At 45.5% G+C, this 17,366-nt stretch overlaps 1 protein-coding gene across 13 annotated transcripts in view; it reads left to right on the forward strand.

Annotated features, from left to right (window-relative positions):
- The window catches only part of PITPNM2 (phosphatidylinositol transfer protein membrane associated 2), a 140,840-nt gene that overhangs the window by 82,126 nt on the left and 41,348 nt on the right, over window positions 1–17,366 (forward strand). For all 13 annotated transcript variants that reach the window (XR_005102274.1, XM_037375384.1, XM_037375388.1 and 10 more), the window contains exons 4-7: window positions 4,054–4,268; window positions 5,896–6,017; window positions 7,699–7,932; window positions 15,203–15,526. Coding sequence is in view for 12 of the 13 variants with exons in the window: in XM_037375384.1 (XP_037231281.1) it covers window positions 4,054–4,268; window positions 5,896–6,017; window positions 7,699–7,932; window positions 15,203–15,526 (895 nt within the window). In the remaining variant the exon portion in view is untranslated. The remainder of the gene's footprint in view (window positions 1–4,053; window positions 4,269–5,895; window positions 6,018–7,698; window positions 7,933–15,202; window positions 15,527–17,366) is intronic.

Raw genomic sequence — 17,366 nt, forward strand, 5'->3', positions numbered from 1 at the left:
GCATATCAAGGCTGTTAGCTACTCTTTAATTTTGTTGGGGACCGCTCCTCATATTTATATAAAGCAAAGATACTGCTGTCAATTAGTAGCGAGTAGTAATAACAAAGGTAATGTGCTAAATAAAGTATCTTAATTCTCATACAGGCACGGGTCTATGAGGCTGAAACCTTCAAGACTGACCCTAAAATGCTGGCACAGCTGCTACTCCTGTCAGACAGACACTCTTTGGAGAGGGCTTGGCAGACACGTTTCAAGCTAAATGCTTTCCTCATTGATGGGTATTTTTTAATTATTGTTTGTAGACCACTTCCTCGTAACAAGTCCTCTCCACGCTGTAGCTGAGTCACAGTAGACATGAAGAGGCTATATGGTTGAAGAGCAATTTGCTTTTCACGTCCAGAAGTGGTGTGCCTTCACAGGACCACTTAGGCACGGAGTGTCATCCTGGTCTCTCAAGTGCATGTGCCTGATGTCTTTATTTTTAATGTCTGCCAACCCTATCTTCTTTTTGTCTTTGTGACTAGTCAAGAATTGTACTGTTCGCTGTCTAACCTGCGTTTTTCAGTCCTTCCTGACCTCGCTGCGGCTTGTTGCCTTCTCAGCAAGGGAATTGGTAAGGATGAGAGCATGCAGGGCTGGGAAGCAGCTTTCCGTGGCTTTATCACGTGGAGTTTTTCTTTGATCAAACTGTCCTTCCCAGTAATAAGTTACGTTGTGTTCTGAGTACAAATTGGCTGAACTCAAAAGATAGTTTGGGGTATAAACTGCTCAGCTGTGATTTTTTTGTTGGCTTCTTTGTCATGCAGAGATGCAGCTCTTGTGTTACATTCATCTAAGAAAATGTTCTTGCTTTCCCTTGTCATACCTTATGTAGGTAAGTGACAAGCAGGAGGAATGTATTGGGCCAAAATTGGTGTAAGGCTTGCAAAGGGGTGAAAAAGGCTGTGGGCTGGAGGTGGTCATCTAGAAAGGCTGAAGGAGGAAGCATGTCTTGCTCTCAGAACAGGGTTCGCGGTCTCTGCAGGAGCACAGAAGTGAATAAAATAACCAGAAACCAGTCTGTTAAACCACTGACTTCCACGAAGAGTCTCAGTTAATTTGGGTTTTTCCCTTCTTCCTTCAAGTGGTGGGACCATAGCGCTATGGTACCCACCACGTGTCCCCCGAGCGGACGGCTGTGTCTGAGAACTGAGTGTTAGCGGTCCCAGGCTGTGGGGAAAGCTGCTTATGGAAGTATCTGTGTAAAGAAAAAACTGGCTGATATTGCAGGTTCACCAGGATTCTAGCTATAGAATGAGAACCAGGCAGCTCTTCTTCACGTGGAGAGGTTTTTTGTCAAAACTGGCTAAATGGGGAAAGAAAAGTGGAGAATGTCGGTGCCAGCTCTGTGTGTCTGGGCTGTCACAGCCGCTGCCTTCAGATCAGGGTGGTTTGAGCAGAGGTCCTCCTCCAGCCCCATGGTTATGAATGAATTGGTGTTTGTTCTTCTGGATTGCTTTGGATGTTAACCCATTTCTTCTTGTGGTGAAATAAAAAAACCTAGATCCCTCAAGTGAAGCCTGTGCAGAGCTGAAAGGTGTTTCATCCCCCCAGATGGGTAATGCTGATGAGGACATGGGTGGTAACAGTTCTGTTTGGGGGCTGAGGGCATCGGCAAGTGTCTTGTGTCCTTTGCCCCAGCCTGAATCTTCCTCTCATGGATTAGGCCACAGTTCAGGAGACCATCAGAGCCTGGCTTTGCTTTCGGTGCTTGTCTTTAGTCTTCTCAAATGGATCAAACTGGGGAGAAACATCCTGCTTTGGTCCAGCTTCCGTCCATCAGGGAATGGAACAGAAGAAAACAGAGTTCTTCGGGGAACTGTATTAAGCAAGGGTGACATGGCATTGCAGGGTGGGGGTGCCACGGGCTTCGATGAAGGGAAACACCTGTTGCAGGAGAGCTCCCTGGCTGCTGCGGAGCTGTTTGATGGGAGGTGAGGTCAGAATCGGCATCACAGGATGCTGAAACTTCAAACTTCTGGTCGTGGAAGCTGCTGGCCCTTTGCATGGTTCCCTGCAGAGCTCCAAGAGGTGGAGAGCTATAGGAGGAAGGCAAGGCGTAAGGTGTATCTCGGGTGTAGCTCTGAAAGGAAGAGTATGAAATGGCATTCTGAGAAAGAAAGCCTAGAGGCTGTGTTTATCCGTTTTCATATCAACCATGGCTATTAAAACAAAATAAATATTCAGTGGTTTGGTTTTCTACTTCAGGTGTTTGTAAATCTGGGGACCTCATTCTGTGTAGGTCCGGCTTGGTGCAGTCCTAGGAGGTGCTGAGTCCACTCAGTGCTGTGGATTTCTTTAGAAATTGAAAAACTTCTCATCTGGGACCAAAACATAATTGAAGACTTGCAGATTTGACTGGCATTGCCGGTGACTGTGCAGTCTAGAACAGAGTTTTAAATCCCACTGATGTACGATGCTACATCTGATAACTTGGCATGAAGAGAACCTGTCTTTCCTCTGCTTATAATCCCCACGTGCCTGTGCCATAACATAAAACACTAGACCTCTGTCATTTGTACCGAACGCTCAGACCAGATGCTGTGCAGTTATTCTGTCTGACACATCCGCTGTGCCTGCTGGATTACTGCCTTTTCCAAGACCTTTGAATTAACCAGATTTTTGGGTCATCAAGATTATTTAATGTTATTGTCATAAATATTTGTACAAGACTTGATCAGTGCTTATATAAGAGCTGAAAGACAGTAATTTGTTTTAAGAGGATGTGTGTTTTAATGAAGCGCCAGCTGAACGATAGAAATAAACTGTAAAAAAGTGCTTTTCTTTTGCAGGGCTGTTGCAGTTTGTGGGTTGGGGAAAAAATGACTTTTTAGATTGTCAGTTATTTAGATTTGTTGGTTACAGCTATTTAAATTCACTTGAGAGCTCTTTAAAAAGATGGCTGTTTACTTCTAAATAGCTGTGTTGGCTTATCGTTCTGTCCTCAAAAGATGAGAAGCTGATCTCTTGCATCTTATTAATCACTCTCTGTTAAACCATGTTATCCTTTGAATTGTTTGTATGCCGAAAATGAGAAGTTGTTATTGTGTTCTATTTCACAGTTGATTCTTGTCTAAAATTCCATATTTTTTTCTTAATTTCCAAAGTACTGTGCTCTCAAATACAAACAATAATCTCAAAATACTAACAATATGAATCTGTTGTTTGGGAATGATGAAGGTTATACATCATCCAATCTGCTGAAATGTGTTAGAAATGAATAAATATTTGGTTTGCCTCTAGCTCTTCTTAGAAGCACTGAATTTAGTATTTTTATTTTTTTTTATTGAAGGAATTTTTGCCAGGTTTCTCGATGAGGGACAATACTACAAATAAGCCAAAATACGGAGGCTGCCAGGGGGTGCTGCGTGCATTCTGGCAAACTTGAGTTGTTTCTTCTAAATATCTTAATTAGCAGAGCATAGTCTCCAAGCTGTTCTTGGAGAGCTGCTGCTATGCCAGACCACAAGCAACAAGCCCCCAAATCCCGTGGTTTTAGGTTGTAAATAGTCTTTAGCACTGCGATACTGCACTGAGGGTGTGTATGATTCTTTGTGCTGCACCATCACAAGAATGTGCCAAGTTGGACCAACTCCCCTTCACCGTGTCATGTGCTGATGCAAAAGATTTTTATGCCGTTGGGCGGTTCGTAGCTGGAGCCAAGGTTCAGCGTGCTCTCAGGGAGTGATGTGCTCCTGTAGGAGCAGGAATTGCTGTGTCATTAGGTCTCCATTAAAACTGTCTTTTAGTGTCCAAATCAATTGTTTTTCCCCAGGACCCCTAATAGAATCTGTGTTCCTCTGTTGGCCAGATTAGTCTCTAAATCTTTCCTTTATAATCTCTAGGTTTGGTGATCTTACTGCCAGGGTGCTGCTATAGCTCTGCTGGAAGCTTCTCTAGGAAGCTCTGCTCAAAAGACTTCATAGAAACCATTCCCAATGTTCTTGTGCTTTGAGACCGTGGTATATGCAATGCACTGGAAGGTTTAACTATGTGATATATTTTCCCTTTCAGAAAAAGAGCAGAGAGGAGACATGTGGGGAAGGCAGCGGAGTAGAAATCCTGGAGAACAGGCCATACGTGGATGGACCGGGAGGCAACGGGCAGTATACTCACAAAGTGTACCACATTGGTATGCACATACCCAGCTGGTTCCGGTCAATATTGCCTAAGGCAGCTCTTCGAGTCGAAGAGGAATCGTGGAATGCCTATCCTTATACAAGGACAAGGTAAAACTTAGCAAAATGTTTAGAGCTGTTTCCCTGTTTAGGGAGAGGAGTTGCTGTCACTGTGTGGCAGTGGCATCTCTTCCCTGACCAGTAACATCCTTTAGAGAAACCGGGGTCAAGTCCTAAAATTCTTACACAGTGCTTAATCTCAAGAGTGTGAGTGTTGCCTGGGCTGACTGCATATGTATTGGAGAATTTGTGACTGGTTGCTCTAAAATGTGAGCTGTTTTGTCCATGAAAGCGTGGGAAATCTGGAATGGGTTTTATTTAGTCTTGTATCCTGCGCTGCATGTTCTACTTAGTGATGCAGATACCCACTAGCTCAGCGAAGTTACAAATGTGCACGATGATGGGACAGTTGTCATGTCAGACACAGTCAAGTAAGATAGAACTTGTTTGTTCTAAGGAGGGGAAAGTGTGGGGAGAGAAAAATCTTAATAAATAAATAATTCCCGTGCTTCTTTTCTGGGAACTGGCTTACTGTCATCTAGCTAGAAAATAACAAACCTACATCCTATGGCTTTCACCCTGAGAAGGGAAGAGAGCCAGAGGCTCTGCGGAGTCCTCTGGGACCTTGTTTCAGCTGATTTTGTTTGGGAGTACTTCAGATACCCTGAAATAAATAGCCTTTATGCCAGTTACTCTGGTTTAGAGCATTTACCCTTTTCCAGATTTACAAGCCTGATACTGCTGTCATCTTCTGTAATAAAAAGTTTTTAATAGCTGTTTTAATTTTTATCAAAAGCCTGGAAAAGTTTCACAGTTCTGGTTTAGCTGGTTTAGCTACAAATCACGTTGGTCTGGGGAAAGATGGGGAGTCAGTGTCTGCATGCAGGCGGTTGCCCATAACTAAATATAATGGAGCTGTCTGACTTTCAAGTGACTAAAGTCCACTTCCAGCAGTCTGGTTTTTATCTGTTATCTTGAAATGCCCGTGAGTCAATCAGTTGGCCAGAAAACCTGGTGCTGCACAAAACCAGTCCGTATTTCATTCTGCCATAGATCCCTGGCAAGAGCTCTGCTTTCCTCCTGGTAGAGGTGCATTTCCAGGGTGCCTTTGTACTGCTATCCGAGTCATAAAGTAACTTGTTAGTATAGTGAGCCGAGAAGTTCTCTCCTTACTGAAAACTGCTCCTTTAAAAAGTCTGTCCTGCAAACAGTATCCTGCAGGAGACACTGTCAAATTCACTTGCAGGTTTTTGTCCGTGTCTCTGCAAAGTGAGATGACTTGGTGGTCCCCTCAGGCTTTCTGCTTGCTTGTTGCCAGCTGGGAAGCTGTTGCTTGGTCAGTGTGGATGCCCGGTCTGCAGTAACTGTGTGGCGTGCATTGGCATCTCCTCACCTGTAACCCGTGTCACCCCTTGCGGGGAGCACACCCCTTTGCTGTGGGCTGGGGGGTTTTACTAAACCAGAGCTGTTCCAGGGAAGGCACATGTACAAGGCGAACTCCTGTCTTGAGAAGTTATTAAAGAAAATCTCTTTAATCTGTACAGTCGGTTTTCAAGCATATCTGAAGTAAAACGTGAGTGAAGGCCGGCTTGGATTTGAGACTGATTTTGTACATCTTTTTTCTCTGTTTGCTGAGCTGAGCAGGATTTACTCTAAGCTGCGTTGTTCTCACTTTCAGGTATACGTGTCCTTTTGTGGAGAAGTTCTCTATTGATATTGAGACATACTACAAAACCGATCCAGGAGAGCATGGCAATGTGTTCAACCTTTCTCCTGCAGAAAAAAGACAAACCATTCTAGGTGAATAGCCTCTTCCTTTTTCCTGTATTCTGCCCTTTTTTTTTTTTTTTTTCCCCCACTTGATATGTCCCATCTGCCTGTCCAATCCCCCCCAGACACACACCTGCATCTCTGTTGGTGGCAGGCTGTGAGGTAGGGTTACATCAAGTGGAGCGAGGACACCTGAGTTCTCTTCTAGGCTTGATGTAAATCACATGGAAATCATTTGAATCTCCCGTTGTAAATAGAAGCTGATGCTTTCCTGTTTTACTTGTCTTATCCCCCTTGGGAGCCGCACATCTAATGATTTTTGGCGTTAATATGTGGAAATAACCATAGAAGAGGAAAACATTGTGTAATTGTGTAGCTCCTTTGCGTGTATGAAAATCATTCCTATCTGCGCTTCTGAAACGTGAACATGTGTTTCATTTTTGCTTCCTCTCCTTTCAGGCTTGCCCTCATGCAGGTTAACGCTTCAGCTTTGCATCTGTCTTTAGAGGTTTGGGTTAATGAGCCTTACATATGTAAAGGTTTAATGAGAAAAGGGAACATCTTAATAAAAAGGCAGAGAATGGCAAGTGTCACAGTGATTCCTCTGTCTTGCTGTCTGTCGTGGTCCCTGCCCATGGCATGTGGCAGGGAGCAGAGGCAATTACAGCCGTGCAGGGGGGTGAAGCATCCCATGCTCTGAAGCTGCTGGGACTGGAGAAGTGGTGAGCTCAGGCTGGCTTCAGGAGCCTCACGCTGTGTGGGTCACAGCCGGGGCTCTGGGGAAGGACATCCCATGGCTGCTCTGGCTTTCCGAGCGCTCTGGACCTACGGGACATGGCAGTGACCCCATGCGATTTAACTTGAGCCTGACGTGATTTAAACTTCTTTGGTCCGAAGTGGAGTTTGATTGTCCTCGTTCCTAAGCCTGTCTGATTGGGCTTTTGATATGGAGCAAATAGACTTGAGTCCTGCTGCCTCACGGGGAAGTGTCGGAATTGCTGTCTGTCTTGGGAAGTGTGATCCTGCCCTTCAATCCAAACTTCAGATGCTTCTGCTGAGGTCTGGGCTGAGGGCTGCAGATCTTTTAAAATAGGTTCGTTCACTCTGCTCCCATTGCAGTTTCCACTCCTCCATTGTTGGAAGTGTTAATTGGGGCTTATGTTAAACTTTCTACCTTCCCTGGTACATCTGGTCTAACAGTAGCATGTGAGGAGCTACGAGTAACCTTGCTTGATGAACTCCAAAGATAAGATACTGAATGGGTAGTGTCTTTTTGGTCACAGTGCTAAGAAAGAGCAGGTCTCATTTAACGGTCTCAGATGAGGCAGAGCTGTAGCACTGTGAGTGATACTAGAAAAAGCTGAAAGATGGAATGTGCAAAAGACCTTTTGGGAGCTAGAAAGACAGAGTGTGCAGATCTGCCAGTGCTGTGGATCTGCAGTTGCTGTGGGCAAAAACATCTATTTGGAGCAAAGCTTCTGTTTGCTGGAACTGTGTGTACTCCTAGTTCCGCTGGCAGAGCTGATCACTGCCCAGCAGCAATGTATAAACAATTTAAATATCCGTTGTTTATGTGTAAGTAAAAAGAAACTAAAGTGCTGTAATGCTTCTGGTACTTACTAAACCAGAAATAACTCCTGAAAAATGGTAATTTTTTTTTCTTTTGTTCAGGAAGCTGAAATGACTGTCTGTTTCTGTCCTCCTCCTATAGATCCTATCGATATTGTTAAAGATCCTATCCCTCCGCATGAATACAAAGCTGAGGAGGATCCAAAGCTGTATAAATCGGCGAAGACGAGAAGAGGCCCCCTCTCAGAAGACTGGATTCAAGAGTACAAGAACAACCCTGGGAAATACCCCATCATGTGTGCATATAAACTGTGTAAAGTCGAGTTCAGATACTGGGGGATGCAGTCGAAAATCGAGCGGTTTATCCATGACGTTGGTGAGCATTTATAATCTTGCGAAGTTCACTCTCAACTCCTTAATGTCATTTCTGAATTGAAACACAAAGGTGAGGTATGTGCAATGTATCATCTCCCAGGACGTCTGTGAAGAGATTCTCAGATCTGACCACTCTTTTTCAGAGCTGTGAGTCGGTTCAGAAAAAATTCTGTCACTTATGATTGTGGTATGTATGAATCCAAACATGTGTAGCCGGTGAAAGGGGTTGAAGTGCTGTGTAGGCAAGATCTCGCATTCTCTCTTTTTTTTTTTTTTTTTAGATAAGTATTTGTCGGTTAAACTTTGCCAGATCATTTTCAAAATCTGCCAGTTTTCTTATTGTGAACAAAGTCTTGAAATGCTGCTCAAAGAAATAAGCTTCATTTCTGAGCCCGAAGTGGTTCCAGAAAACCAGTCCCTGGAGCATCCCTAGTTTCTCTCTGCCTTGTGACAGGGCTGGTGGCTCTCTGTGTGGCCGTACATCTCTGTCCCTGGGGCTGTGGTCGTCAGGGCTCTCCATGTCACTGTGCTATGACGCACCCACTGACAGCTCTCAGTTAACGAGTAAACGTGCTGCTTTGATCAGTCCATCATTCTTAGGTCAGTGCATTTAAGGAGGTCCTGTTTGTGTCCCAGAGGTAACGAAGGGGAGGCAGTGCAGGTCGTAATTTGTTCTTTGCAGAAATTCTGTAACACGACTGATACAGTTTCCACAAGAGACAGGATCTATGGCCAGGTGGAAAACCTGAAGAATGTTTTAAAGAAGCATTCTTGAAAGTATCTCAAAAAAAGTGCAGAGCCATGGCTGTCCCCTGGCAAAGAAAAGGCCAAAGAAAGGCTGTGTAAAGGATGCTACCTACTGTCTGTACACAGTAAATCCTCCTGCGTGACCTCTACAGCTGTCCTTTCTGTACGCAAAGCTTCTTTGAAGTGCCTCATGCTAGCGTAAGTAATTTTATAGCTCTTTTCCGTCATACTGTGCTCCTGAGAGCTAATGTGGAAAACATTGATAGAGCAGTGGAGAATAGTGTGCGCTGCTCTCAGAATAGTCACAGGTTGCTTGCCTAAAGCTCCTTTGGTTTTGCTTTACCCACAGATGGAAGTTTTTACCTGTTTCAGAATGTATTACAAGTGGCTCTCTGCAATGAACTCCCTTGGTGTCTTGGTGACATGGGTTAATTTAGTGTATACTGCAAAACATGGGGGCAGAATAACAACTCCATTGTATCTGTTAAATGAAAAGGAAGCATGTGACTCTTCCAGTTGTTCAGAGGTGTTTGGCATAGATTAAACTGTGGTCCCTTAGAAACAGTTCTTTTGTATTTCATGAAAGATTGCCTGCCATTTTCCTCTTGATTGAGGCTTTGCAGAGAGCCGAGCCAGCTCATTGTCTGCCTTTCAAAAGCCTTTCCACTCTGTTATAATGATGGCAAATACTGTTTTTCAGAGTGGTTAAGATGCATAAAATCAGAAAAGTCTTTAAGGCAAGACAAAGTTGAGCGAGTGAAAAGTGAAAGCAAAAGCTTTGGGTAACTACAGAAGATGCGTAGCCTCCCCCTGCGATGGGATAGCCGTGGGGAAGCCGTTAGTGAGTGGGAAGAGTGCCACATACACCAGAGACAGCAAGGTATGAGAATGTTTTATGTTGGGAAGATGTGGGCTACAACATGACTGATCAGGCTTATACGCTGACGCCAGTTTTGGGGTTTCAACTGGTGACCGAAAGCAGATGGAGACCTTGGTGCATTGTGTAGCCAGTGGTAGACCCAGCTGGCAGGTGCTAGAGGTGGTCTCGTGGGCCAGCCCCTCCTTGGTGTTCTTCTCCTGGTTCCTCTGTTCCTCCCGGCTCCTGCAGGTTTGTTTCTTGGGGCATTGCCACGCTCTGTGCAGGGTCAGAAAATGGAGGCAGAAACCAAGAGTGGGATCCAAACTCTGGCCGAGGCGGGGAGCAGTACTTCCCAGCACAAACTGCAATCGGAGAACAAGTTGAAAGAAGAACACATCTGGGTTAAGTGATGGATGGATTAGGATATGTAGAGAGGCTACTGAGCACGGAGGGAGTAACTCTGGGGGATGGTGTTGAAAATGTTCTCAGTCTTGCTGAGTGCAACAGCCATTTTTTCTGATGACTAATTGGACAGTTACTCAGTGCTTTGACAGCCTGAGACACAGACTAAAATTGTGGGCTATTAGTCTACTTGGCTGTAATATTTGTGTGCTTTTTTACTCCTTTCCCATAGAATTTAAGTTTAATTGGACTGGCACTGCATAATGTTCTGCTCCCACTTGCTTCGTAATGGTGCACGTGGGTTATGATTCTTTTGTTGTTAAAACAAGTGTGTTGCCTGTGTATGGGTTATTGATTATATACTATGGCAAAGTGTGTTCCCATCCCAGTAACTGGAGCTTTGTCTAAGCCACTGCGTCTTAAGCTAAATATACCCCAATTCTTGCACAGTGAAGAAGAAGTGGTTTTAGAAAGCTCTTTTGCCGAACTTTTGCTTCACTAAAGCATTCAAATGAGAAGGTTCATCCAGAAGGACACTGCCTGCTGGGGGCTGCAGGTGGAGTGGTGTCTTTTCAAGGGTAGGCAGGTTGCAGTGATGTGGATGTGAGCACGGGCTTTTCTCTGTGAGTGGTCTGAGCAAGGGAGGGTAAGGAAGCAAGCAGATATAACCGCGGGTTGCCTTTGATCGGATACCTTCAGATAGCCAGAACTGTGCTGACGAGATTATGGGATCTGTTGTGACTGTCAAGGAAAGAGTGTTGCACAGGGAAGACCAGGCATCCTCTATCTGCTGCCGGGGAATTGTGGGAGTGCATTACAAAATGCTTCGGGATGTTGCCACTGGGTACATGGTCGATAGGTATCTGAACAGTTGCTTTATATGGGTAGTTGAGGGGGTTGGGGGCAGGATTTGATGGTGGGGGTTTTAATTGGTTTTGGATTTTTACGTGCATTGAGGTTTTGTTACGTTTATTGTTTTTACTTCATGTTGAAAACCAAACCCGGAACTACAGACAAAAGCTTTTTAAATTAAGCTAATCATTATTATAATACTGTCCTGGCTTGTCTCATGGTCATTCACACTTCCTTTTGTAAGGTTAACTTCAACACCACAGTCCGCAGGCAAATCATTTACAAGAATCAGCACCTCATGGATTCAACCAGTCTTTGAGTTGTTGAGGTGGTGAGTTTGAAAGGCAAGTGATGTAAATGTTTGCGCCCTGCTAGACTCTTCACAGATGATCTTTCTGTGCAGCACAGTGGGAAATGTTATAATTAAGTGAATGCAACAGTGACAGATACTTCTGAACTCAATCTGCATGTGTACGTGTGTGCGTGTGTGGTTTCCTTGGGCTTTTTTTTTTAAACCAAAGGCTTGCATGCTCTAGAGAAATACTAGACTTGTTAACTACTGATATTACTGAAATCAGCTGGTATTTGCATCCTTATGCAAAAAACGTTCCTGTTATTTCTATGGAGTTCGGTTGGTGACTTGCCTGCTGAGACGGCCGGGTTATCCTCCGGTTCTGGGAGCAAAGGCTCAGATGACTGTGGTACATGCTGGGTGGAGGGGGAAAACCTCCTCTAAAACTCTCCCTGATTCTCCTGTGCCACTTGGTTGTCTCCTCACAGCAGAGTCACTTATTTTTGAGACCGTCTCCTACCCTGCAGTTCTTCCCTGCTGCGCCGTTGGTTTGTTCTGGGGGTGAGAAGGGACCACGCACCCCCACAGCAGGAGGTGGCAGGGGGTGGAGGGGTGTCACGCTGCCGGAGCCTCTCCCCAACTGGGCTGGTTGCATTCTGTCCCACCTGGAGTAAGGTGACTGGTGGGATGCTGTGCCCAGCCTGTCCCCCGGCCAGCTGCCCCTACCCAGGGCGAGCATGCTGCAGGCTTGCAAGGCAAACTGCACGTGGGCTGCAGCCAGCTGCGGGGCACGACTGGAAAGCACAGCGTGTGGGACTGGGTGCAGGGCAGGGACTTCTCGGGCAGAGCAGGAGATGTTTGCACCTCTCTTCCTTCCACAGAGAAAAATGAAACAAACCGGACCACAGATGCCTTCAACCACTGTGCTGATGGGCATCTGTAATCTGTTAAAAAAATTTTTTCCCAGTTGTGCTGGGTCTGACCAGTCTACTCTTTTTCATTTTCCAAATAAAATTTTAATTTTTCATTTTTCAAATAAAAAGCTCGGTTTTCTCTAACATTTTGATTAAAAAAAACCACACTTGAAGACTTGATTATTTTTTTCTCCATTGCACAGGGAGGGAAGCAGTGTCTGGGTAGGTGAGGTCAGTCATTTGTTGCTGTATGGTGAATCCATGTAGCTGCAGGGGGTACCCGGCGTGTCCTCTGGATCTCTGCTGCCTACTGGAAGGCTTCAGCACTGCAGACTGAAGATTATTTCAGTGATATATTCACTGCTGTGCACTCAGGGACTGCTCAAGTTTTCCATCCTTAGCAGTGAAGGTGTATTTCTGCAAGCCATGGCTTGTATTTTTTCATTTCTTTCATACCTGGACAGCCTCATTCTTTTCCAGGTTTTCTCCCAGTGTTTAAGAAAGAGAAATGCAGCACTGCTGACATGTTCCAGGTGAAGGCCAGAGGCCAGAAAAATAATCTCCGTCTTTTTGACTTGGTAACAAATCTGGAGTGATAGAGGCACAACAGCTGTGGAGCACTGTGATACCCTCCTGATTTCAAAAGAAGGCGGCTTTAAGGAAGTGTGGTTTGGGATGTCTGATCAAAGTGATGTGAGCAGTGGAGATGGGGCAGTCTGTGGGTTGGGAGGAAGCAGTACAGTCGATTTTTGTTATCTAAAAGATTAAGGGGAAAAAAGGCAGAAGGGAACTTCAGGAGGCTTTTTTTACCCCCAAGTGGTTGTCATGTCCCCTGTGATGTTAGTCCGTTAAAACAAAGGTACGTGGTGGGTGGCATCCATGCCTTAACACGGAGAACTTCTGAGGAGTTGGTGCCTTGATATGTCAAGGTTGGATCCAGGAGCATGAGTGGAGGCTGCTGAGCCGTGGGACAGAGGAAACCTTGGGATGAGGGTGAGGGGGCTGTTCGCTTCTTGTGTCTGATCGCAGTCTGGTTTCAAGGTGTTTCAAGCAAGGTAGAAGTTGACATTGTGGATGTGGAAGTCCAAAGGATGGTGGTGATGGAGACTGAATTCCAGCAAGGGAAATGTTTTCTTGGCTTTTGGCCTGGATGTGGTGGGAGTTTAATCTTTGTCGTTAAGCTCTGCTGGTTGTCAGTGGTAATAGGAGGTGAAGAGGCTAAAACATTCTCCTGTAGTTCTGCAAAAAGTAATCTGGTGGGGAAATAACTCTGAATCTCAGCAAAGGTTGAACAGAATCGAGTTGCCAAGGCCCCTTGTTCTGCCCCCAGAAGGTCACAGGTGGCTGGCTCAAACTTGCCTCTCCTACTCAGAGCTCCCTTCTGAAAAGCAGGCAGAGAAACACATAAAATATTAATAGGTTTAATCTTCCTCTGCAAATGAAGTTCAGGTTTGGCTGGTCCATCGCATTAGCTGCTGAGCTCAGCGGCTGTTCCCTCCCGGTGGGTTGACTTGCGAAGGCTGGTGGCATTAAGAACTAACCAAAGAGCAGAGCAGATGAGAAAGTACCCAGACCTAGAAGGAAATGGTTTTTTGTACGTTTAAAACCAAAACAAAAAGTGATTGCTGAAAACAAAAGGGATATTTAGGCTGAACATCGTAGAAACCGTGACAGTGGTGGGTTCGAAGATTTCCAGTACAGCAGTGAAGCACGTTGCTGGAAACACCTTAGAAAACCTGTGCACAGTGGGACCGTCCAGCTTTGGCCACGCTCCTGGAGATGGAGGGTGGCTGACGAGGGCCGGATTTCCTCTTGGTGGTGCTTGGAGAGCTTGATCTGCAGTTCCCAAAACCCAAATGATTTGAATGGAGCCTGTTGATCGCTCTCTCTCTCGTCGTAGCAATGGCTGTGACCTGCAGGCTTCGGCCAGGGTCTTCACTGGAGCACGGGCACAGCTTTTTGGCACAGCGTGGTTCTGCTCCAGGCTTAGGAACGGAGGATTGTGGATCCATAATCCCACTGACAACAAATACCACTGCTGCCTTTGGCATGTCCTTCAACCCATCTCTGCCTCAGTTTCTCAGTCATTAAAGGGAGGACAATATTCATTGATTTTTTAACTTCCCCCCCCGAGGGCTCCTGAGGACTAGTTTGTCGGTATTTATAGAAGCTTTTAAAAGCACCATTACTGCTGTGTGCTCCCATCAGTAATAAAGACCAGTTTGGAGCTTTGACCTGTTGTGAGCTTTTAAGCAATAATATTGGTTGAAAATCCTGAGTGACTAGACTGTCTTAAAAGTCTTGGTGGTATGGTGATGTTAGCCAACAAGTTTAATTTTTGGAGGACAGTTTCTGTTGCCTGGTCAGGAGCATGGTGTGTTGATGGTAAGACAGTTCTTCCTTTCAGATATGTGATGCATTGAAGTATTTTCAATTGGCTTTACCCACTCCATTTTTCTCATGCAGCAGAAGACAGATGGTATCTGCAAAATGAAGTACCTTTATTTCCTCCTTTACGTTGCTTCCCATCCCATTATCTCAGGCACTCATATTTGTGGTGCTGTTTTGCCAATATATAGAAACCAGGTGCAGAAACCAGGTTTCCAAGGAAAGGAGAGGTTTTAGTCTTAGTGCTGCTGATGTGGGATGTGCTTCTGTCATGCAGCAATTGTGATGAGCTATGTAGTGTTCATCAAGGAACCACTTGAAACTCTCCAAGATAAAAAAAATCAGTGGGTTTTGTTGATGATGTTGGTTTTGTGGTTTTTTTTTTTTTTTGGTTGGTTTTTTTTTTTTTTTTTTTTTGAGGGGGGGGAACATACTTGACTCTGAAGGCCAGATCCAAATGTTGCAACTTCCTAGAACTTCGTGGGACTTGCAGCTGTGGTCCTTGGTGGAACAGACAGTCACAGCACAAAGTCCTCCATCCAGACTCAGGAAACCCCTTCCCAAGTTAAAAGCAGTTGCAGAGGACCAGCTAATTCTTCAGTGCATGGTTGGTTAGCAAGAATTGAGGAGATAAAAATACACAAAGTGACCAGTTGCCATCCTGATGCTATATGAAGGTCCTTCACTGCAGCTTATAGCATTGTGGTTTTGATGCCACTGCAATATCCTTGCCATGGTGTCTTGAGGTTTTGGGGAAGGGAACACATCGATTCCTGCAGCTTGTAGCGCTGGTGACAGAGGCATTTTGGCTTTGCAGGCTTGCGGAAGGTTATGGTCCGTGCCCATCGGCAGGCTTGGTGCTGGCAGGATGAATGGTACGGGCTCACCATTGAGGATATCCGGCAGCTGGAGAAGGAGGCACAGTTGATGTTGGCTCAGAAGATGGCCCAGTTCTGCAGTGAAAATGATACTGAACAGCACGGCGTCAAAGACGCTCCTGGTGAGAAGGATGTTGAAGCCAAAGCAGTTTCACCTGTTGACACAGAAGATGCTGCTGGTAACAGCGAAACAGTCTCTGGGAGATCACTCACCAAACAGTGGTCCACCTCTTCCAAGTCGTCACGGTCTTCAAAGAGAGGAGGTAAGATGCTGCGGATGACTTGCTCTTCTGAGCTGCATGGGAGGTGGGCTTTTGGGGGGTAGGACTGTGTCTGCTTTGGCTGGCACCTTTGGGACAATGCATTTATCTCCTGGAAGTCCTTTTAACTCAGAGGCCTTCTCTGCTGGTGTGGCAGGCTCAGGCTTCTCAGGTGATCTGTTAGGGATTTGGGAATGTTTCTAGCCATCACCTAACTGTGACTCAGTGGCACGTGGCAGAATTCTTGCCAATCTCAAAAGCGGAGAACCTATGAAAAAACAGTAGAAGAGCAGGTAGCAGCTGGCTGGAGCGTTGGGTCTCAGAAGAAGACAAACAGCAGCACAGGGAGAGTTGGTTGCTGTTACCTAAGAACCACTGGTGGCTTTTCTGAGAACTGGCCCTTCAGCAGGGTTCCCTTTCTGCACGCCTGCTGTGTCACAGAACCGGCTGGGCTGTGGGTCGCTGTTAACTGCCTCTGGTTTTGCAGGAGGCAGCTGCAGCAGGCACCCCGTGCTCCTTGGCCGGGCGTATACACTGCTGTGTGCCATTCATTTCAAAAGTGGGTGTTCGGCTCCGTGGGTGCTGCAGTGCAGCTCACACAGCAAAGCAACCCCCTTAGCTACTGGGGAGCTGAAGGCAGGTACCCCCAAAAAAATGAGTGGGGGTACTGCCTTCCCCTGGTGATAACATGCAGTAGCTGTTTGGAGACCAGACCTTGCAGTCTGGGATTAGGTGGGACCATGGATTACGTTTATGTTGCCTTTGACATACCATTCAGGAAGCTTTCAGGATTTTGCTGTTAAAGCCCTGTGCTGTGGATACCCTCTAGGGATTCGCTCAGTCCTGAATTTTGTCATGCACCTCTCCCTAGGCAGTCACCTTTTTTTGCTGTACTAATCTCTTCCCTCCCTTGGACCATTCTGTACAAAGGGGTGAATCCCCAGCGAGGCACAGACAGAAGGCTTGAACCCTCAGCAATTCCCTCTCCTTTTAGTTAAGCACAGCTGATCACAGGGTAATAGCAGCTCTCACAGCAAGAGGGCAAAAAAAAAAAAATCTTGATTTTTTTTCTGGAAACCCCAAGAGGCAGCATTTCTTCCAGTGACGGTGGAAGGGGACATCTGGGTGAGTGAAGCTTCTTCATCTCTCATACGCACTAAATGCTGTGGGTTGAGTCTCCATTTTCATTTACCACTCCATCACGGATTTCATCGCGGGGTGAATGAGAGATGAGCAGTAGTTGTACCTTGCGATGACTCACTGGAGTGAGCCCCAGGGAAGAACCTACCAGATGCTTCGTAAATCATTGTATAAAGATAAAAATGCTGGCTGCTTTGCTTGCACCAGGATTTTATGTTGATGTGCCCATCTCTCATTATGCTCTTGGTTATGACCCCCCTCTTCCACTGCTGACATGTTCACTGGAAGCTGTGGTTTTCAGACCTCTCAGGATTTCGCTTGAAGGTTTTCTGCTGGTAGCAAAGCATGAATTTTTTATTTATTTAAAAAAAAAAAACAACTTGCAGAATGTCTCAGCTTTTACAAGAAAAAGTAATGAAAGAAATGAATTGTGATGTGCTGGGAAGTACGTCATGCAGATATTTTAATCCTTCTTCATGCTGGCAGCATATTAACATATGGAAGCCAGGAGGGCTGTCTCCACTTAGCGCTACCTCCAGCTGAAAAAAGCAACGTCTTTTCTCCAAAAGATCTCGGTCCTTTCTGTACCATCTGAGCAAGACCTCTGGTGATAGCAGGACCCTTGTCACCATCCCATATGTTATTATATGCTCTATTTTTAGCAACTATTATGCTAGTGCCTTGACGTCACTCCAGCACGAAT

This window comes from Falco rusticolus, chromosome 1 (genome assembly GCF_015220075.1).
Source record: "Falco rusticolus isolate bFalRus1 chromosome 1, bFalRus1.pri, whole genome shotgun sequence".
Lineage (NCBI taxonomy): Eukaryota > Metazoa > Chordata > Aves > Falconiformes > Falconidae > Falco > Falco rusticolus.